Raw genomic sequence first — 22217 nt, 5'->3', positions numbered from 1 at the left:
ACACGGTCCAACCATAGACATAGAAACAAGCCTTGCTTCTTTCAAGAAGGGGGTGAAAAAATATACATTTATTAAAAGTTATTTATGATGGAATAACAGTAAAATTTGAACTCAAAAATCATCTTGATGTGTCTATTGGGAAAGGGGATATCAATGTGATGATAGGGGCCTATGTCATGATGTGTGGAAGGACAGGGAAGACAGAAATGAAAATAAGCAAACTCAAGGAAGTAAATAATTAATTGCTTCCCTATGATTCCTAATTAATTAAAGAGTTCATTTAGTTTAAATGTTATTTGCTTGTTTTTCTATCTAGCTTTGATGGATGTTAGAATTCGAGGCAAATAATTGACTATATATAACACATAAGTTGAGTATACCATTAAAAACCTTTAAAAGAAAAAAAAGATCAGTTTTAAGGGTTATTTATTTTTTTGGGTAAAATTGGCCTTAGGACATTTTCGTTAAATACTAAAGTGCAGTAGCAAGTATGTCCTCTGGACCTAACTCCTTAAGAGCTAAGGGGAGTTAAAGAGGATGATACAAGTTGCTCTTCTTGTTTTTATAGCCAACCAGTCTGCTAGTTCATTTTTTGGATTGAACATAGTAGATATTTTCATTCCGTATGATGGCTCATCCAGTTCTATATGATGTTCACAATGCTAGAGATATATCAGGTTAAGCGTGAGACATGATAGCATGCAAGGCTTGGAAATCTGTTACTACCAAGTGTGTTATAGTTGCATTAATGCAATTTCCATACCCATTGGCATTTGACTTTGCTTGTATCTCCAAAGTGTCTCTTGATTTTGTGGGGAATAATCCACTAAGTCTAGTATAACAGTATTCTGGCTTCTTAAGATACATCACCTTAGTTGGGGATGGCCTATTGGAGGTGGTATCCAATCTTAGTTTCAAAAACAGCCGAGACAAGATGGTACAACTAGAGAGTCCCACGTAACCAATCATCTTAACTTATTCCGATATGAGAACTAGAACCAACATGTGAATGGATCTTTATTTGAAGGGTCAGGGGCTATGGCAATGAGAACTTCCAAGCATATGTCTCCCGCATTGACAGTGTTGCTCCCATGGATCTTCTGGCTTTTGATATTTGATTATCACAATTTGAGTCCATAGGCTGTCAGATTTTTAAATAATGTGCCTTTCTAGTTTTGTCAAAAAGGCATTTCTCATTTTTCTCATTTTCTCAAGGTCATGTTATTTGAGTCCACCACGTTGTTTTTTCTGTACGACATATCTCCAAGCAATGAAATTAGCTCCATAGTGTTTTTTCTCTTGGTGCCACAAAGAGCATCTGGCATGCTTTGGCACCGCTTAATATGATTGACATTCGGACTGTTTTAAATGCTAGAATATGAATCAGCATAATAAGGAGCATGCAGTGATTAAGTGTTATTTTACCCTGCTATTTGGTAGAGTTTTAGCTTCCACATTTCTAAACTTAGTTGTTATATTATCAATTAGGCTTTGAAACCATCTTTTAAGGACATACAGTGAGATTGGAGCATCCAAGTGCTGCCCAAATGTGCTATCCCTCAAGGATTCCAGTGGCTTGTCAAAAGAAGCTATTTTAGATGTTTTTGTTGAAGGCGAGAAGATGAGCAAGGACTACATTTTGCTAATAAGGTGTCCTGTCATTGTACAGAAGCTTGAAGAGCCGATCTCATGGCATTCATGTTACCTAGTGTGGCTTGGCTACCACCACATCTTCTGCAAACATTAGATGGGAGAGTTTCTTTTGGTCCAAACTAATTCTAATAAATGGTGTTGGTTCTAAACTTGTTTTATGAGATACGAGTTTGTTTTGCTGCATGGCGCAAATAGAAATGGTGATAGAGGATTGCTTGCCTCAGTCTATGTTGTGCTCTGAAACAATGTGAGAACTCCTTGTTGATAAGTAAGGAAAAAGGGTATTATTAAGGTACATGCCTGAATCCATGATCGCCATTTAGGATCACATCCATATCCATAAGCGTGAAGTTAACTTCCAATTTCCAACCAACCAATAGTGTTCTGAATTTTTAGGGCAGAGAAAATGTTTCCATGAATCTGACAACCTGGCACAAAGCAATGCACTGCAAGCTGTCTTGTTTTTTGGAACTAAAGATTAGATGTATATTTGTAAGCAACAGACCTCCTGCCAAAATATTGACAAAAAGTATGTAGACTACCTTCATGATATTAATAATTTCATCAAGATGGTCTCTTAATTTAATAGCAGTTTAACATCATACTTTCAAGGCAAAGCACTCGAACTTTTTGACATCCTCAACTATGGAATTCACGTTAATGAAGTGCTTAGCCTCATGTGTGGCTGGAAATTTCAGGTACAAGGACTTGAAAGATCAAATTTAGTGTTAGTCCAAAGTTGGTCACTTGGGCATCCTGCAATGCAACCTAAGGACTTAAATGGCTTCCCCATGATGCTGAACATATAACACCATAATAAAATAAGAATATGGCATGAAACAAATTAGTATAAACACCTCGGAATTTTTCATCCTTGCTAATTAACTGAACGAGGAGCATTAGTATTATAATTGAGGTCAACTAGAGGCTTAAGTTAAAATACATGAGCTTCAAATGCTTTCAACCAAGGTTCGTTGAATTGGTACCGGAGGGTGTAACGGCTGACGACCGGTTTGGCACGATACGGGTTTGTACCTTGCCATTCTGGAGCGTTTTGAACTTTTTTTTTTGTTTTCAAATTTCAAATTGAAGACTGTAGATAGTTTACCAAGTTCACTAAAGAAAAGTCGGCAAATGGTTTGCTTACTTCAATTCGAAATTTAAAAATAAAAAAAGAGTTTCGAAACATAGGACTGCGACTGTGTTCCTCTTCTTCGTTCCCTTTCTCCCCTATTCCACAGAGGAGGGAGAGGGAGAGCGAGAGAGAGGGAGGGTGGGAAGGAGGAGCTTATTGGAGGGTGCACCGGGGGGCGGGCAGGAGGGGGGGTTCAGCAGGGACCAGCAATCAGCAGGCCATAGTTCTGTCCTGACTTAAATTAAGTGGGGAGAGAAAGGGTTTTAGGAGCTATAGTCCGAGGCTAGTATATTCTTTCTTAGCAATTCTCTTTTTCGAGAGCGAGAGAGGGTATAATCCTATCAGTACAAAAAAAAGATAAAATGGATTTGCCATTTACTTGGTTTATGCCATGTTTTCTCATGTGAGAAATTGAAAATTTTACAGAGATAGAAGTCTATGTTTTGAGGTCCATGCAGACATGATTTCCTTATAGGAGGCACCTCCAGATGAAATGACAGCTAAAGATCCCTTAGTAGTGGAATATGAATATGCCTCCCTAAACAACTAAAGATACTTTTCCCTTAGTTTGTCACTACCTAGCCTTGCATCTGGAGCCTTGTCTTTGTGAAGAAGAGTGATTTTCATGGGACCCATTCATGGGGGTTTCCCAAATGCGCCACATGCGCATTTGTATGCAGGGTATGCATGGAGGGTTATACAGAAGTATGGATCATAGCATTGTAACTCACCAACATGGGGCTTTATGCTAATTTATGAGTTATAACTGACATGATATATGGAAGACCTTATCTTTATTGATGTGCAAGACACGTGCTCGATTTAGTAAATGTTAGAACCCACATGTGTATGGATATAAAACTTGTGCTTGATGGATGATCATGAAGTTACATGAATGATCTTATAACGCATCCAATGCATGGTAAACATCATGTATAAGAAAGTTAATTTAGTATATGGTGGGCATTCAAGTTGTATATGTATATGAAATGTCCTTTTGGATCATTATCACATGTCATGGTCTTATGAGTTGTGATCCACTGATACATGACAAATCCCCATGTATCTGTGCAAGTTGTCAAAGAGCATTGAAAAATTTCTTTATAGTAACCCTGTCTGATATTAATTGCCTCTAGCCACTTTACAACTGTATCCTACCCATAATCTTCCTATCCAATTTGGAGTTTTATGTTGAAGTAAAGGAAGAAAGAAATTTGAGTCCTGTATGACACAGATGTATTTATGTAAGTGCAGACCACAAGGCTAGAGAATGTGGAATGCCCAAAATCTTTATGCTTTATTTGAGAAAGCCACTTTTATCATGATCCTGCTCTCTTTTCCCATTCACCCGATTTATACAAAAAGTCTTAAGCTTAAAACTTGTAGAGATATGCACGCAAACTAGAAAGAGAAGAAGAAGGAAACAAGAGGAGAAAGAAAAAAGGTGAAGCCATCACCTTTCAATCTTATTTTTTCTCTCTCTCTCTCTCTATCTGTATCTCTATCCTCTCTCTCTCTCTCCTCTCTCACCACCTTCTACCATCCGGTCCAATTTTTCCTAGAGTTTCCTCTTGGACCCATTCATACCCATACCTGTGTTTGTACGTCTATTTTGTGGTAAATAGAATGTTTTGTATATCATAGTTAATATTAGAAGTCTGAATATGTGGTGCAGATAACAACCTGATTCATCCATTCTCAATGAGCTAATATGCTACTAAGCATGTTAAATAATTATAAGCATCTTAAATGATTATAATCATGGAAGGTGCCAGCTGATCAATTTGGTAAAGTCTCTTTGTGGTTCACTGTGGTTGTGCCAAGAGACCTGGGTTCAAATTCTTTCCTTTTGGGGGGTTATATGTATTTGGGGGAGGGCTTCTCCTATTGTGTAGCCAATTGCCTATGGCCTCATCTATATATACACATGTACAGACACAACCAAACATGCGGAGATATATGCACACATGTACATACGCACACAACCATAGTGCATGCACATTTAGACACTCATACAGCCATAATGTGTATGCACATGCACACACAGGCCTATTTTTATCCTATAAGTCTAATAGACATTGCAACTAGTCATGTTAGGCCAAGGCCATGAAATTTTCCTACAGTTTGATGGAAGATTGTAATTGCATATATGGGCTTTTGTTGAACTTTACCAAATTGATTTAATATTTACTGTGTATCTTAGATTGCAGATGGGATGACTTTGGAGGTGGGTACAGTTAATCTTATGCTAGAAACACGTGGTGGTGCTAGACAGCAAGGAGGTGCAACTTGGTAATTTTTATTTTTTATGATGAATCATTTACTTTATAGTTTATATTGTACTTATTGTATGTTTTGCCTTTATATTGTTATTGTTCTAAGTTGCAATGTTGATGACTTACCAAATATTCTCATAGTCAATTCGTATTAATATCTGGTGATATTTACACATATAATACAGAGATAAATGCATAACCTTATGGGTTTTGCCGTTTCAATACTTGTGCAATCTGACTGGGGAGAAGGACGTAACCCACTCAACTCGAATCTTAAAAAAAATAATAAAATAGAAAAATTGGTGAAAGTGGGATTTAGGTTCCCTTTTCTTTCATTAAGAAATCCCAAAACTGAGTTATAAAGCCTTTGTTTATACTAGCGAGATCTGTCCTTGACTCTTTGCACAATCCATGTCGGGTTCCTTTTCTAGTTGAAAGAGAACATAACTTTCTTAAAATAGATATGACTAGTGGAAATAATCATGAAAAAAACTGAAATTTTATAGGAGGTAGTCTTCGAGTTCTATACCAACTTTGTCTTTAGTTAGTTTGCTTCATTCTTCTTGGATTGGAAGATATACCCGGTCAAATTCTTTCCTTTTTTTTGTGTTGACCAACCTGTTTTGGGACTTGCATGATGGAATTTGGCCATGTTCACCTAGTGCACTGCATTCTTATGGGGGACGCCACATCATAGAGTTCGAAAAGTTATTTGATTTTTTAGAAAAAATGCATCTCAATTGGATATTGTATGGGCAAGTTAAGGCCTCCGGAAGTTTGAGTGTGATTTGGCCTTCCAATGCGCCGGATTTCGCTCTTGAACCCTATTTAGTCCTCTTCATAGTGGCCAAAATGGTCCACATCAAGTCTGGTGATTCTCCTAAATCAACTTTATCTAATCGGGGAGGAGGTAATTGCTTCAATCTGCTCAACTTGAATCTCTTAAAAAAATTTAAGAAAATAGAAAAAGTAGCAAAAGTGGGATCTTGGCCCTCTTTTCTTTCATTAATCAATCCCAAAAATGAGTTACAAAGCCTCTGTTTATACCAGTGAGGCATGTCCTTGCAAAATTTTAGTTGGACTCCACTTTTAATTAAAAGATGACACAATGATCATGGCTAAATTCCACCATTTGGGAAAGTGGGGCCGGATTGTTGTGCCCTCTTTTACCTAGAAGAGGAATTCCCCAAGTAGTGCAAAGGCATACCTCACTAGTATAAATAGAAGCTTTGTAACTCAATTGTGGGATTCACTAATAAAAGAGAAGGGGACCCTTTTGCCAATTTTTTTTATTTTTCTTAAATTTTTTATGAGATTTTAGTTGAGTAGATTGGAGGAATTATCTTCTCCCCGATCAGAGCATTGTGATAGTTATTGTTCAGCTAGCAAGATCATGCATGATATTTTGGTGACCACTGCTTTTTGGATCCATGCAATGCCAGTTCTCACCACTTCATGCTTTCATAGATCAAAGTGAAACACCTCATAGATTCATATTATCAATACATATATGATAATTTAGAAGGTTTGGAATAAAGCGGGATTCTTCAAGCTCTAAAAGATTATATGCAGTCAACTGTTTGATGGACGATTGGTATGTTATCCTTGTATAGAGATTAGAGACCTCACATACTTTATATACTAGAAACCCATCTATGGATTACCAATTTCCATCTCTCTCTCTCTCTCTTACACACGTGCACAAAATTTATATGGCTACCATGGTGTAATTAAGACAACATTTTACATTTTGTTGTTGGAGCTTCCATAGAAACCTTTTGAGCTGTTTTTTTTTTTTTTCATTTAAGGTTTGGTCGTGGGACCAAACAGTAGATGAAAACTGGATTTCTATCATTTTGCTTCCAAAAGAACGTGCACTAGTCAGTTATAGTGCCGCTTTTGCTTCATGAAAGAGCATCTAGATTGCATAGAGCTGAAGATTGGTTCTATCAAAAAAAAAAAAAAACGTTTCTTGTTAATGATCTTATTATTTTGACTGATTCAGTGTGAACTTCTTATGAGTTCGTTGAGATCTCATTGATGTAGTGACATCTACTGTCAGAAATTATGCTAGCAATAATGCCCTGCCTGGCAAGAAATGTCCCTCAAAACATCCAGTAACCACAACCTTGATGAACAAGCCTTGTCTCATCTACATTGTGTCAGCATTAGGGATCACAATATGGTTAAATAAAGTTGAACAGCATTCTGAGATGACTCTGTCTGGAAGTCAACCTTGTCTAACTAATTTCCATATATGGGGACACGTTAACGTTGGGTTAAAGAGGTGGTTGGCTGGTTTCCATGAAACTTTAAAAGCTGGTCAGCAAGTGAAGTGACCTATCTTATTGCTCGTGAAGCTTATGAAACTGGGGAGTGACCCTTCAGAGTTTGCCCAGACTTGAAAGAGTCAGTGATGAAGGATGGGGCAACAATTGGATATCGGGACCTATGCCACTCTTTAAGGTCAAAATCATAAACTAAAATTCATACATAAAATTTACTGAAGCATTTATAGATGGGCAGAAATTACTATGACGAGCTGATGGAGCTAGTTTAGCATCGTCTACTTAGATGTTGTCTGCCCACTATTGTTTTGTATTTCCCCATATAATATTACACCGTGCTTTGTCATTCAGCATTATAACGTGCTTGTGGTCCCTGAGGTGGGACCTTTCTAGCTTGATATAAACATCCTTCTTCATGGTTCTTCTCCTGGGTAATTTAACTCTTTGATGAATAAATTTAATACTAGTTTTCAGGTTTGTACCAGTAAAATTTTGATGCGAACATTCTCTCTCATATGAACAGGTCACCACCGCTGGCATCTATTACAATTCGCAACCTGTTGTTGTATACCACAAATGAAAATTGGCAGGTATTCCTTCATTGCTAGCATAATGAAAATTTGCTTTTGTTACTCCATAAATCAATTCAGTTGATGATCTATTGGTAACAGGTTGTCAACCTTAAGGAAGCACGGGACTTCTCCAATAATAAAAAATTCATATATGTTTTCAAGGTCTTCCTTCGATTGTTAATATTGACACCCTGATTCAAAGTTACTTTTTGTCTAGTCAATCAATAAAACTTGTATCCATATATATGAAACATTTCTTTTGCAGAAATTGGAATGGGAATCACTATCAGTGGACCTGTTGCCTCATCCTGATATGTTTGCTGATGAACGCTTAACCTCTTCTAATAAGGAAGAGAATAGGCGAGATGATGATGGTGCAAAGAGACTATTTTTTGGGGGTGAACGATTCCTGGAAGGAATTTCTGGACAGGCTAATGTAATGAAAAAAAATCTGATTACTGAAACTCTGTTTAGGGATATTGCTGTAGATTTCCAAAATAACAAGGTTTAGATTGATACTGATGAATTATCTTGCTCTTATCACAACTATATGCTTTTAACATCAGATAACGGTGCAAAGGACAGAACAGAACAGTCCACTTGGGCTTGAGGTTCAGTTGCATATTACAGAAGCTGTCTGTCCTGCTTTAAGTGAACCAGGTGCCTGATGACTCATTTACTCACCTCAGCTGTCATATCATATCGTAGTTTACTGGATTAAAATTTGAAGATTTGAGCAGGATTACGAGCTTTTCTCAGGTTCATGACGGGATTGTATGTGTGCCTGAACAGAGGAGATGTAGACCCAAAGGCTCAACAGGTATTATGCCATCTTTACGACCTTTTTCATCAGTATTATTATTTTCTTATGCAAGTCGGTAGAAGATGATTTTGCAGATCGAAATAATGATTTATGTTTCTCACTTTGGCACCTCAATGTGAATCTTGGCAGCGTTGTACGGAAGCAGCTGGACGTTCATTGGTTTCTATTATTGTTGATCATATCTTTCTCTGTATTAAAGATGCTGGTAAATATCCTTGTCAGAAGATTTTGACCCAAAGACTGGTTGTTGGTTTTTCTTTCTAAGATCAAAATTCTATTCTGTATTTCTGTTACTGTTATAAACCTTCCATTGATGACAATGATCTTACTTTGCAGACTTTCGGCTTGAATTTCTAATGCAGTCACTCTTTTTCTGTCGGGTAATTCTTTATATACATAATTTTTCCTCTGTTTTTCATTCTCCCTGTTGAAGGGATACAAATTATTACATGTGTCATTAATGATGTGTTTTGCAACTAATTTTAAACAGAGATACTCTTTTTTTCCATCAGGAGGGCTCTTTTGAGATTAAGAGGACTATTCTAGACCTTTATTTCTGAAATTCTTGCTTTTGATTCCAATGTGTTTCCAGCTTAGGAAAAGAAAATCTTTTTTCAGATTTCTCAGTTGCACTGCTCCTAGAGTTTTTGCTTGCCTCATTATCCTACCTGATACATCTATTATCAATAATGTGCTGTTTTTATTTTTTATTTTTTAATGTTCTTGCCCTTAAAATCATATGCTTCCTAACAGGCAAGTGTATCTGATGGAGAAACTACGAAGACCTTGTCCCGCATTATGGTTGGTGGAATGTTTCTAAGGTAAAACCAATGCTCTTTATGCTTGAATAGGTTTTACATATCCAAGTTCTAAGTTCATGTTTCTTTCCCTTTGTTTGCATATTAAAATGAATTTTTTTTCATGTTATATTATCAATATATATTGGGAATTATTTGAAACAATGAGCCATCTTCAATAAGCAATTGATACTACTTATTTTTATTCTGAGGAGTTGAAGCATCATCAAAAAGAATAAAAATTATACAATGCATATGTCCGTGCATATGCGAGTGCAAGTGCATGTGTATATTTGTAGATGTGGAAGGTAAGTATTTCATATTCATGTAAGGGGTGAGGGAGGGATCTTTTCTTTTTCTCTATTTTTTTTTTTTTTTGATTTTTTTTAATGTTCTAGTTTGGTGCAGACTTCTCGACTATACATTTTTTTCTTATTTTTGTGGGGCTAAAATTTATAGTAAATCTAAGAAAGTCATTGTACAAACAGGCCATGTTAGTGTGGGTGACATCTTGTGACATGGGGAATGACTAGGCAAGTTGCTATAGAGGTGGGATAGCCCAAAGTTAAGGATTGGTTCTTTAGAAGGATTTTTTGAGGGTAAAGTTTGTTTACCATTTATCTGCATCACCTAGAAGAACATTCCTGTTCCTAGATATACTCAAGATACTTCTCCTATACCTCCAAAGTTAAGGGGACGGTGTTTTCTTTCTTTCTTTCTTTCTCTGTTGTCAACCTTTTAATGATGGATAGTCAATTTTGCAGTCTGTGAAGTTAATATTTAACTATCAAGTATGAATTATTTTCAGGACTTGAATGTTGACTAAATGATGAGCTTATAAAAGTTGATGTTATCATATAAACTATGAACTATGTTATTTTGATAGCCTACTATACTTTTATGGATGCTTTTTCATATACACACATGCATACATGTATATGTATGTTTTTTTTGTGATCATATATGTATACCCTATCCATATTGGTGTCCCATAGCTTTCAGTCATCTTCATACTTGTATGTTGTAGACTTAAAAATGGGAAAGGACATTTATGTCCCTGTCTTTTGTAGAAAGTGAAGAAGCCAATTCAAGGTTAGTATGTATTTTTAATTTTGAGCCAAGCTTCCAAATGCAGAAACTTAATACTTTGCCTTTCAAAGATTAGCTATACTGCTTCTTGGAAATTATTGCTATTTATCTTAATATCCATATCACCTTTTCTTCCTTAAAACCATAGAGTGACTTTATATACAATTTCATTAACGATGGTGTATAGTTTACAGTGTTATAGTTTGATCATGGTTCGCTGTACTAGCTCAAACCAAGCGGTACAGGGCGCGCTGTACCAAACCGGTTCAATACTAGTACCTAATACGGGTATCGGTATGCCGAAAAGCTTGCGTACCATATTGTACCAACATAGTACTAGTATGGCACCGATACAAGGTCCGGTACCGAGACGGCGAATCTTGAGTTTGATATTCTCTATAGTGCAGTGTCTTCCTTAATACATAAAGTAAAATGATTTGGATAACCAATGGAGCTGGCATTCCCCTCAAATTTACTCTTGGTATTCTATTGTCTTGACACCTTATCTTCTTTTGGCAAGATAGCTAAATTGATTTGGTTTTTCCTGTTATTGTACAATGTTTTGCATTCTGATTTGTCTGGATGCCTTAAGTTGTATTGGCAAACTATCTTCTAGATGTAGAAAAATTATTATTGTGATCAATCTGCCTTTGTGAACCTGCTCATGGTACATGATTAGAAAATGCCCACTCAAATATTAGTTAGTACTTACAACAAGATAAGTTTTTATTTACAAAAACTATTGAAAAACAATGTGATAGCACTAACTTTTTGTATCTTAGAGTCACCAATTATGAATTTGTCTAAATAATAGGATTAAAGTGACAGGAAAGTGTGACATTGTTTTATCCAATTGATATTCCCTTCATATTTGGGCTTGATAACTCATCCTTGCCGAATGATGAAAGCTGAATCGTGTTGTACTACGTGAAATGGTGTATCCAAAGGTTCACTCCTGCGATCCAACCTGCTTCTTGATTGCAAATTTTAACATGCGACAACATTTAGACAACTGAATGTTCGTTTTTGTAACAGAACACTGAAGCCCAATAAGGAAGTTCTTTCTTTCTTTTTTCATTTTGTAATGATTATTGTATCTAGTCAAGAGTTCATGGTAATAACTGGTATTAGATATATACTTCCTGATTTCTGTGATACAGGGTTCAGTTTTGAAGTTCCACATTGTTTGTGGCACTTAACCTCTTGCGTGACATATTAAAAAGAATACTGCAATTAATATCTTCTCTGAAAATATCTTAGGAGCGTCGTAGCTTGTCGTATTAGACTTTGAAGCTTGATTCAGAATGCTAGCATGCCATGCATTAGCTATGTTTTTTTGGAGGAAAAATATTTATTTTAACATGCAAAGAATTTGCCTTTATGCAGGGACACCTTTTCACGCCCTCCATGTGCCTTGGTACAACCATCAATGCGGGCTGCTTCAAAAGAATTTCTGGATGTGCCGGAATTTGGTGACCACTTGACCTTCCATCAATACTAAAATGGAATTTTTAATAGCTTGTTTTCTCTATTTTAAAAAGGCAATGATTGTATTTGAAGCTGACGTTTGTTGTCACATAATGAGCAGGTCAGAATTTTTGTCCTTCAATATATCCTCTTGGGAACCAGCAGGTGCAATCTAATGTTAGCGTTCCTTTGGTTTGTCTCCATTCTCTTCAGATCAATCCTTCACCTGCTCCTCCAAAGTTTGCTTCACAAACAGTCATCGGCTGCCAACCTCTTATGGTACATTGACTGCCAACCTAATGTCACAAGCAATTGTACCTTTTTTTACTGTTCTGCTTCTATTTTCTCTCTTTAAAACAAATGCTTTTCCTCAGATTACCCTTCAGGAGGAATCCTGTTTAAGAATTGCCTCTTTCTTAGCTGATGGAATTGTGGTCAACCGTGGTGCTTTGCTGCCTGATTTCTCTGTCAATTCCTTTGTCTTTACTCTCAAAGAGTTTGATCTCACTGTTCCTTTAGATGCTGCAAAGACTGCTGATTTCTCTGGAAACCATTGTTCCCAAACATCCTTTTCTGGAGCAAGGCTTCATGTGGAGGACTTATACTTCTCACAGTCACCATCAATAAAATGCACTTTGCTAAACCTGGATAAAGATCCTTCTTGCTTTAGTCTATGGGAATATCAGCCCATTGATGCCAGTCAGAAGAAGTGGACTACTCGGGCTTCGCATCTTAGTCTTTCACTTGAAACTTGTGGTGGATTAACAGAAAAGATGAGTTCTGCAGACTGGGCTACAGGTTTATGGAGATGTGTTGAACTGCATGATGCATGTTTTGAGGCAGCTATGGTCACTGCAGATGGAAGCCCTTTGTTGGATGTGCCCCCACCAGAAGGTGTTGTCAGAATTGGGGTTGCCTGCCAACAGTATCTATCTAACACTTCAGTTGAGCAGTTATTCTTTGTTTTAAATCTGTATGCCTACTTTGGTAGAGTTAGTGAAAAAATATCAAAAGTGAGCAAAAGAAACAGGCGGGGAAAGAATGGCAAGTCTTTGGGTGAAAAGTTAGTGAAGAGGATGCCTAGCGATACTGCAGTAAGTTTAGCCGTAAAAAACCTTCACCTTAAATTTTTGGAATCTACATCTATTGATATTCAGGTTATGCCTCTAGTTCAGTTTGGTGGGCAGAATTTGTTCCTAAAAGTCTCCCACCGTACTCTTGGTGGTGCTTTTGCAGTGTCGACCAACTTACAATGGGAGGCTGTCTCTATCAATTGTTTAGATGAAGTGGGAGAAGTAGCTTATGAAAATGGCATAGGGGTGCCTGCTGAGCGTTGCTTTCTGGTGGCTGGCAATGGCTGTCCCCAGATGAGAGCTGTTTTTTGGATTGATAATGGAAGTAACCATGAGGTGAAGTCAGTTCCATTTCTTGACATAAGCACAGTGCATGTGATGCCTTTCAATGTGCAAGATATGGAATCTCATAGTTTGAATATATCTGCTAAGATTGCTGGAGTACGACTTGGTGGTGGAATGAATTACACCGAATCTCTGCTGCATCGGTTTGGGATACTTGGGCCAGATGGTGGTCCTGGGGAGGGACTATTGAAAGGACTGAAAAATTTATCTTCGGGGCCATTGGCAAAGCTTTTCAGAGCATCACCTTTTATTAAAGCTGATCTGGAAGAAAGTATGGAATCCTTGAATCTTTGACATGCACTAAAGAATATTTTTAATTCTTTAAGTTAAAACAATTGCACTACTATTTTTTTTAAGAGAATACATACACATATATATTCTTGAATTGTTTGACAAATATTTTCTGAAAATGGTTAATATATGCATAGAGGGTGAGCCTTGGCATTGGTAAGATTGCTCCATTGTGACCTAGTGGTCTCGGGCTTGAAATACAGAAACCACCTCTCGGTACATAGGGATAAGGCTGCATGCATTTGGCTCTCCCCAGATCCCATAATGGTTGGAACCTGATGATGCACTGACCTGCCATTTTTTTTGGTTAATATGTGCATACAGCTAGTTATTCTTGTTTAAGCCTAGGTATTTGATCATGTTGTTCAACTTGCAGTATGCAAAAATAGTAAGAATCTTAATTTTTGCGTGGGGTTGCATTAACAGCTTTAATGTGTCTGATGAAACATGTATCTCATTAATTTTTACGTGGGGTTGCATTAACAGCTTTAACAGCTTTTCTTATTTATGGTTATGTCTCTAACTTAGCTTTAGATATACCTAGTTTTCCTCATTACAATGTTCTCCTGGTGGGGAATTTCTTGTCTTAATTCAAATTGAACTTTCATGGTATATAAGACTCTCTCTTTCTACATGAATATGATTAACTACAGTCTAGTGGCACCAATAAAACAAAATAGAGACTTTTTATGGAATGCTTACATGGATGTTCTGGTATATTTCATTTCAGTCACTCATTCAGATTTCTGTTCACTATTGCATTAGATTTAGCAACCTAGATTATAAAATGTGGCTTAGGATTATCATTAATGCTAATATGAAATCCTGTTTGTATTTGAATGTGAAACGTTAGTATTTGTATACATGTTTTCTCCTTTTATCTGTTATTCTTCTTTTTTTGTTTGGATATGCCCAATAAATATTTTCTCAGCAGGATTGCTATCATTTCTTTCTTCTTTTTTCTTTTTTTTTTTTATATTCCAGATGGATGCCTCAAAGAGGAAGATCATGGTATACTTTTGGAGTTGGGGATGCCAGATGATGTTGACGTATCTGTAGAGCTGAAGAATTGGTTATTTGCTCTTGAAGGCACCCAGGAGATGCAAGAAGGGTGGCGGCTTTCCAATGATGATTACATTACTAGAGAAGAAAGGTGTTGGCATACAACATTTCGATGTTTGCAAGTGAAAGCAAAAAGCAATAATGTACCTAATTCAAGCAGCTCAGGGAAATTGTGCAAGAAACAGAAGTTTCCTGTGGAATTAATAACGGTGAGTATTTAATGCATCATTTAAGATAAAACTTGCTTTCTATTTTATTTTTCTCGATCTTGAATAATTAAGAAATATTAGCTGAAAACATGTAACATTTTCTAGCTCTGGAGTTCCTCATTTGAAATCTGGACATTGTTAACCCTGTTACCAAAAATTTAGTTTGGTGCTCTTTACAACATTGCTATAGTCTAAGAAAAAAATTCAGTGTAGTGGTATTATCTATTTCAAATATTCAGGATCAACAGTGTTACCTCATATAGAGAGGACTTGCTTGGGGTTTTCTCAGAAGCCTGATGTATGCTTAGATGTTTTCATAAATCTCTTTGGGGTGGGAAGTAACTCCTTAGTGAGGCTAACCATGATTCTGTGGAGTAATGTGGTTCACAGACATTAAGACTGGCCATCATTACTTGCATTCGCTATAAATAAAGTTTTATGCTCATATCTAGGGGCCATTTTTTTAAATTTCTTTTATAGATTTGTTGCAACCAAAGATTAAATACTTTGTTAAAAGAAGGCTCAGCCTGCTTTTTATCTTGGCCTCCAGTAGTATTGGTTGCATTGGCCATACTGTTCACCTTTTTGCATTGATTCATCCTTCTATGGTGAATCTCTCCCTCTCTCTCTCGCTCCCTCTCATGCGCGTGCATGTGTGCGCTCGCGCTCACTCGCTTGCTTTCTAGCTTCTTGCCTTTCTACCTCCCCCTTTTGTGTGCCTGAGCACATGCTCTCATGTGAGTGTATGTTTTCACCCTGCATTTGTTCTTGCATCTTGACTTTTATTTTATCTGGTGTGCTTGCATATTTTTTGCATTAAAATCTGTTCCTTTCAATCAAGGTTGGAGGAATCGGTATCGGGCACCGTACCGATTTTTCGGTGGCACGACTCAGTACGGGCCATGTTGGGCCTGTACAGACAGAAGGCACAATACCGTGGGAGAGAGGAAAAGAGAGAAAGGGGAGAGAGGGAGGAAGGCCGGAGGAGGGTGGCGGATGCCGGTGGGGGCTGGCCGAATCTGCGGGAAGCGAGGCCATGGCTGCTTCCCCTGGTTTGAACGAAACAAGGAGCCACGACCTTGCTTGCCGCGGCCTCCGCTGGCATCCTGACCTCTCCCTTTCCCTCCCTCCTCCGCTCGCTCTCTCTTTTCTTCTCGTTCTCTGGTTCCAGCAATGGGTCTCGTTTTCGTTGCCGGAACTGTACCGGTGAGGCACCGGTATAGCTCGGGATGGCCAGAACTGCCCGGTTCAGGACGGTTTTGCCAACCTTGCTTTCAATGATGTTAATGCAATTGTTGTCTTGTAACGTTAGACTGACTGCTTATGGTCACATAATACACCAAAAACATATCCCGTTTTATTCATCCTTCTCTAAGCAAGCATTGCATCTATTTCTTTGATGCCTATGCTTGCAATGGTATCCTTGGTAAAGAATCTTTTCACTTTCAGATTTATTTTGTTCATTGATTTTGACTGTAGTGAAGCATAAACATAAAAAGTAAGCCTTGCTATAACTATACAAATTTGGCTCTGTAAATACATTTTCAGGGTTGATTCCTATCCATGTCCAAAGCCTTCTAAGATGAATCTTTGTTCCATCACATCTTTGCAGTGGAACATGAACGTAATAGATAAGCCTTGTTGTAGCTATATGCATCCAAAGTCTTCAAGATGAATCATTGTTCCACCACACTTTGCTGTAAGTTCATATGTGAGTAATTAGCTTAGTATTTCTTGTACACAAAAAAAAAAGCTTAGTATTTCAACTATTTCAGTGCAATTTCAAAAAAATTGTCTTTATTCTTATAGATAGGGTACTGCAATGCCTTTCCAACTATTTGATATTTTCCTTAATCTTCATGATTCTATTTGAAGGAACTAGTTAACCAAATAAACCAAACTCTCCCATAATTTCCCACAACTAGAATTTCATCTGGTCCAAATGTTTTATGAGTTCTTTTTTTTGTAGAATAACCATCTCGATCTTTTATGACTATAAATGTTGAAGTGGAAGTAAAATATCAAAGTTTGTGGCCTCAAGTACATTAAATTCTTTGCTGTCCTGCATGTAGGCCTTATGGCACATAATAAGCATAATAAGGTATATACTTTGGAGAGGTAAATTCTCTTAATTGAACATCAAAGAATTAAACTGTGTCAGGTTTCTAGTTCTTTTAAATGGATTTCTGACTGTTTGGTTTTGCTGTTTTGATGCTGAGTTGGTGGTGATGTGGAATCTGTTCAGACTTCTCCATGATTTTGTTCTTCATTTGTGCAGATGGTGGAAGAGAGGGGGGGGGGGGGGGGGTTTGTTTAGATGGGGTGAGGGGGCTTTGTAGCTAGAGCTTGGTCTCCGGTTTATGGCAAGCAATGCTCTTTTTTTCAATTTTTGTGTGTGTTTTCTTTTTTTTCTTTCGGGTGGGGGGGGGGGGGGGGGATGAGGTGAGGTAGGTTTGGTTGTGTGGTGTTACGGCTAGGGCGTCTTGACACAGTGATAGGATGGCACCAGTATAAGGTCCGGTACCGAGACGGCATACTTTGGTTTACTGTATATGTGTTTGTAGTTGCAGTCGACCATGGACATCCTAGTCATTCGTCACTCTGCCCCACCTTTATTTGAGAAATATGGTGGGATTGGGAATCCCTACTCATTTCATGAATTCAACTAATATAAAACTAGAGACCTAATCAATCCTATTGTTATAGCCAATAATGTATATGTTTATATACTAGTTCTATGGAACAAATAATGTTCTAGCATCCTTCCTGATTTAGTTAAAATTAAACAACCATTTAGATTTTCATTTATTCCGACATATTAGTTTTGTTTCTCATTGATTACTTGTCTTAATTACGGATATATTGTTTGATGATGCTTTCAGGTGGGAGTAGAAGGTTTGCAGGCACTGAAACCTCGTTCCACAAACCACATATTCCAAAGAGATTCAAAAGATACTGATCACGTAGATAAAGATAGGAGGACCATTGGAATTGTTGATAATAGCGAGGGCATAAATATTGAAGTATGCTTAGTTATCAGTGAGGATGATAGTGACCTGGCAGCCAAGTGGATGATAGAGAACATTAAATTCTCGGTCAAACAACCGGTAAGACACTTCAAGTCCTGTGGTTTTATTTTTGTTTATTTTTAGTATAATATGGAGATCCAGTCATTTCCAATGTGTTTGCCATGCAGATTGAGGCAGTTGCTACGAAGGAGGAATTAGAGCATCTTGCTTTCCTTTGCAGGTCTGAAGTCGATTCAATGGGCAGAATTGCAGCAGGAATTCTGCGTTTGCTTAAGCTTGATAAATCCCTTGGCGAGGCTGCTATACATCAGCTCTGCAACCTAGGTACGTTTTTTCTGAAAAAAGATCATGAAATCTTTTTTTAATGATTTTGTTAGGAAATGGTTGAGACAGCTTCAAAAGGGTGTTAAGATTGTTCCCTATATTTCTCCCTTAGGAATAAGAAACGCTTATTGGTAAAAGTTAACATTAAAATATAAGAATGGAGAGAGATTACACCTTAGCTATTACTTGCACTGTTAACTTTTTTTGATCAGAAAAGTGACTTTATTCATATTAGTAGACTATACTTACATCACCAGGGTTCCTAGGATTGTAGGGAACTAGGGATATGTTCACATGAGGCAGTCAACCCAGCTCGGACCAGAACAACATGAAAGGTCAACCTAGCTTGAAAACACAATGAGAACAAAGGGAGACCGTGGGAACCACATACGATGACACTATAACAGCTTACATAGAGCTTGTAGATACAACGTGGACAAGCATTGCAGAGGTTGACGAGGATTCTGTATGGGGGTTGCGAACAACTGAGGGTTATGAAAGGACCTTGGAGGGCTAACCCAGCCCAGGAAATTGCAGCCCTAAGAACCAATTGCTAGTATAGGCAACACGAACCACTCCTGATGGGTAAGAATCAACCAAGAAGAACTAGTCATGGGATCAAGAAGGTGGAGCGAGGCCATTGGAATGGCGTCCCATGAGAGTTTTGCTTATCGACCACAGCATTATGCTCAGCCTTCCGGGCCTCTAATAGGCCAGGATGAGCTTGTTGTTTAGTGGTAGGGTCCAGCAGCTGCCCATCCGCATGCCTTGATCCACGTTGGCCTCATGGTCATGGATCTTCTCGCAGTAGGTAGGGCATGTTCCATGAAGGAAATTGGTGAACCAACTACCACCCCTGGGGTCGGAAGGCCTAGATCGCCAACGCTGGAACTTACATTGTGGTCAATGATAAAGTAGAATACTCCACCTTTGATTAATAGTCTATCTTCCTTAGTATGCGCAACCACCTTGCTCTTGAGGTGTGGTGACCTGCCCTGGTGAAGGACTGCACTATTGACTTGGGTTCAACATCTTGGGTTCTGTCGCTTTGCCTTATGCTTCCCTGCTGCCTTCCTTGATGAGCTTGGGCAAAGGGCCTCATGTCGAAATGCTGTTCTCCTGGCGTGTCCACTTTGACGGAGAGAGTCAAGCACCTTGAACTAGAGGATACCTCCATGGGACCTCCAGTTGATGTGTGGCTAGACTCTTGGTCCAAACAAGGAATCCACTGGGAGGTATTAAAGGCTGTGATGGTAGGTGGCATAGCACTGCCTTACCCCAAGTTTTGGGCTACATGACCAATTTCCCATCCTAGTCATGCAAGCTTTGGGTGAACTCAGACTACAACTCGGGAGGAGTGCACTAAATGACCTTAGCTTTCTGATCAATCATGTGTCTAGCCACCAATCAAGGACCATATGTTGGCTAGACTAGAGCAAGAGGTGTCGCCTCCAACAGTGAACTTGTCACTAGCATGGAACTTGGTGCAGCCGAATCCTTGGACATAATGTTGTCTAGCGCACTTCCTGACCTGAATGATCCTCTGGGAAGGTGCACCCCTGATGGTCATGGCCAAGTTGCCTGCAAACAAAACATACTGTATCGACACTCATCATACCACAAACTGCTGCTCCACCCCACTATCCAGCTGATCCCACTTGGATGCTAGGAACCAAAAAGTTGAAGAGGGCCAACCACAATGCGATGCCCACAGGCTGGCCCTCTGAGAAGGTGCACCCTTGATGGTCATGACCGAGTTGTCTGACCAAAACATACTGTATCAACACTCATCATAGGTGAACTGATGCTATACCCCATTTTCTAGTGAGTGCACTTGGATGCTAGGGATCAGAGGGTTGGAGTGGTCCAACTGCAATGCCAGCCTCATGAAGTTGGCTGGAGTCTCAGGTTCGGTGGAAACCACTTTAGTAGATGGGTTGGCACATAGAGGTGCATTAGCAGCCAGGGGGATATTAAGAGATGCCATTTTGTCCTAGTACTCATTCGGGAGTGTCGGCATTCTCATCGACACCATGGCTGTATTAACAACATTAGCAGCGGGGATGTAGTTGGGTTGCCATGCCTCGAGCACCCAGCCAGTGATCAACCCTGGCCCAGTCGCTTTGACCTTCATGTCTTTGCCGGCATGAAAAGCAATTGAAAACCATTAGGAGATCCTATTTAGCAAAAAGCTCGTGCATAATCACCTCTGGCGGTGGATGGAAACCAAATAACTTGCCCCTGAGACAAAATTGTGAGGCTGTTGTACGTGAGCCAACTCCGCATCATCAAAGCTCATGGTCTTGTTAAATTTCACATGTAGTCTGTAACCGTCAGGTGAGGTAAGAGCTTGTGTCTCCCAACTCGGTGAAGACCAGCCTGAGCCACTTCTGCCCACGTCTGCTGAGGTGCTCCAGCACCACCTTCCAGCTGCTCAAAGCCCAGCAGAGGTGAGGAATCACACCTGCACTAAATCATGGGCTTACTCATCCAATCTTGATGCCAGCATTTCTTGAAGTGGGGACAGTGTCAGCAAAAATGCCAGGGGCTAAATCTGACTTGATCATTTTGATTATTTTCTTAATGGTGACTGTAGTTGTACCTCCAAGGCTCCAACACCTGTACCTGTCACCTGGATTTTTTAGTTGTAACGGAAGAAAGGTTGGAAGCAGGACCACCTTAATCCGTGGTGGGGAAAAGGCCTTGTAGTTTCTGGGTAGTAGGCTCAACCGAGTGGTTCCATAAGCTTCCACAATGAGCTCACTGCTCTGTCACAAATGCCTTCAACATATCTCAATTGAAATAATTTGATATTTTGGAAGAACCTCAAGAGGATTTAAATCCATACAGCTATCAAATAGAAAAGGACCAACATTTCGGGCTATGTTTCAGTTGGTTTCATTGGGAGCTTGTAATCATTTGCTTCAAAATATTTGTTTGCAGGAAGTGGGAGCATAGACAATATCTTAACGCCAGAAAAGCTCAGCAGACGCGGTAGTGTTGGCAGCATCAGCTTCACCCCTGAAACACCCAACTCACATGCCATCATTGAGAGTCCAAATCAAAGCTTGGAATCAATAATTGCTTCACTGGAAGCAGAGATTGCTGACTCACAGATGAAGTTCGCTGCCCTCATTTCAGAACTGAGCAGTTCCGAGCCTTCTGGATATGTTGCAGACATGAAACAACTCAGTAAAAAGCTCGAAGGCATGCAACTTTTGTTGACAAGATTGAGAACTTTGGTATAGATTGGTCTGCAAATTGATGGTGTATAGGATCAGGATGGAATAGATTTTGTGGCCTTGGCAATTCTTTCTGTACATATTTATGTATGTTGTTGAGTTTATACAAGGCTGTAATAAACAACGGGTGACTTACCTTGGGAAATTTTGTATCTCCCAGACGTATCATCTTGTATCATTTTGATAGGATTTAAGAAAAAAATGAAAGGGAAAAATTATTTTGTTATTTTCAGTTATGGTTTACATGCTCAAACGAAATCTGATAATATTTGCAGATGCTCTGTAATATCAGGTGCGTATGTTAGTTATGAATATTCGGAATACTTGAAAGAGGAGGAACAATTTCTTAAAATTCTCAAATTCTGCCCTGCCGTTCTCCTCTTCTTCCTTTTTCTCATTCAAAATAAAAAAATATGGAACTCATGAGCAGAAGCTGGAGCCTCTACAAGTGTTGCTCAGAAAATAGAAGATTGTGTATCATAGAGCATCTAATTGGTATAGTATCCATGATCTCAAAGATTTTGAATTCCAAATAAAGAACT

The 22217-nt window shown here is 38.6% G+C and overlaps 1 protein-coding gene across 3 annotated transcripts in view; it reads left to right on the top strand.

Moving 5' to 3' along the window:
• LOC103697743 (amino-terminal region of chorein) overlaps positions 1 to 21901 on the top strand; it is a 34268-nt gene extending 12367 nt beyond the window's left edge. Inside the window, exons 5-20 of one of the 3 annotated variants that reach the window (XM_039119773.3) lie at positions 4992 to 5080; positions 7876 to 7942; positions 8024 to 8086; positions 8190 to 8360; positions 8491 to 8584; positions 8665 to 8744; positions 8877 to 8952; positions 9084 to 9127; positions 9501 to 9568; positions 12020 to 12105; positions 12222 to 12379; positions 12475 to 13789; positions 14794 to 15080; positions 17963 to 18187; positions 18277 to 18433; positions 21377 to 21901. In XM_039119773.3, coding sequence (XP_038975701.3) covers positions 4992 to 5080; positions 7876 to 7942; positions 8024 to 8086; positions 8190 to 8360; positions 8491 to 8584; positions 8665 to 8744; positions 8877 to 8952; positions 9084 to 9127; positions 9501 to 9568; positions 12020 to 12105; positions 12222 to 12379; positions 12475 to 13789; positions 14794 to 15080; positions 17963 to 18187; positions 18277 to 18433; positions 21377 to 21681 — 3285 coding nt within the window. In that variant the 3' untranslated portion in view covers positions 21682 to 21901. The remainder of the gene's footprint in view (positions 1 to 4991; positions 5081 to 7875; positions 7943 to 8023; positions 8087 to 8189; positions 8361 to 8490; positions 8585 to 8664; positions 8745 to 8876; positions 8953 to 9083; positions 9128 to 9500; positions 9569 to 12019; positions 12106 to 12221; positions 12380 to 12474; positions 13790 to 14793; positions 15081 to 17962; positions 18188 to 18276; positions 18434 to 21376) is intronic. The other 2 variants (XM_039119775.3, XM_088702989.2) reach the window with 2 other exon arrangements.
• The last annotated feature ends 316 nt before the right edge of the window (positions 21902 to 22217 follow it).

The sequence above is a fragment of the Phoenix dactylifera genome, chromosome 8 (assembly GCF_051530095.1).
Source record: "Phoenix dactylifera cultivar Ajwa chromosome 8, Ajwa_hap1_PhDact_Kaust_v1.1, whole genome shotgun sequence".
Taxonomy (NCBI): domain Eukaryota; kingdom Viridiplantae; phylum Streptophyta; class Magnoliopsida; order Arecales; family Arecaceae; genus Phoenix; species Phoenix dactylifera.
Note: the sequence above shows the minus strand (reverse complement) of the source record. Positions and strands in the feature narration are given on the sequence as shown.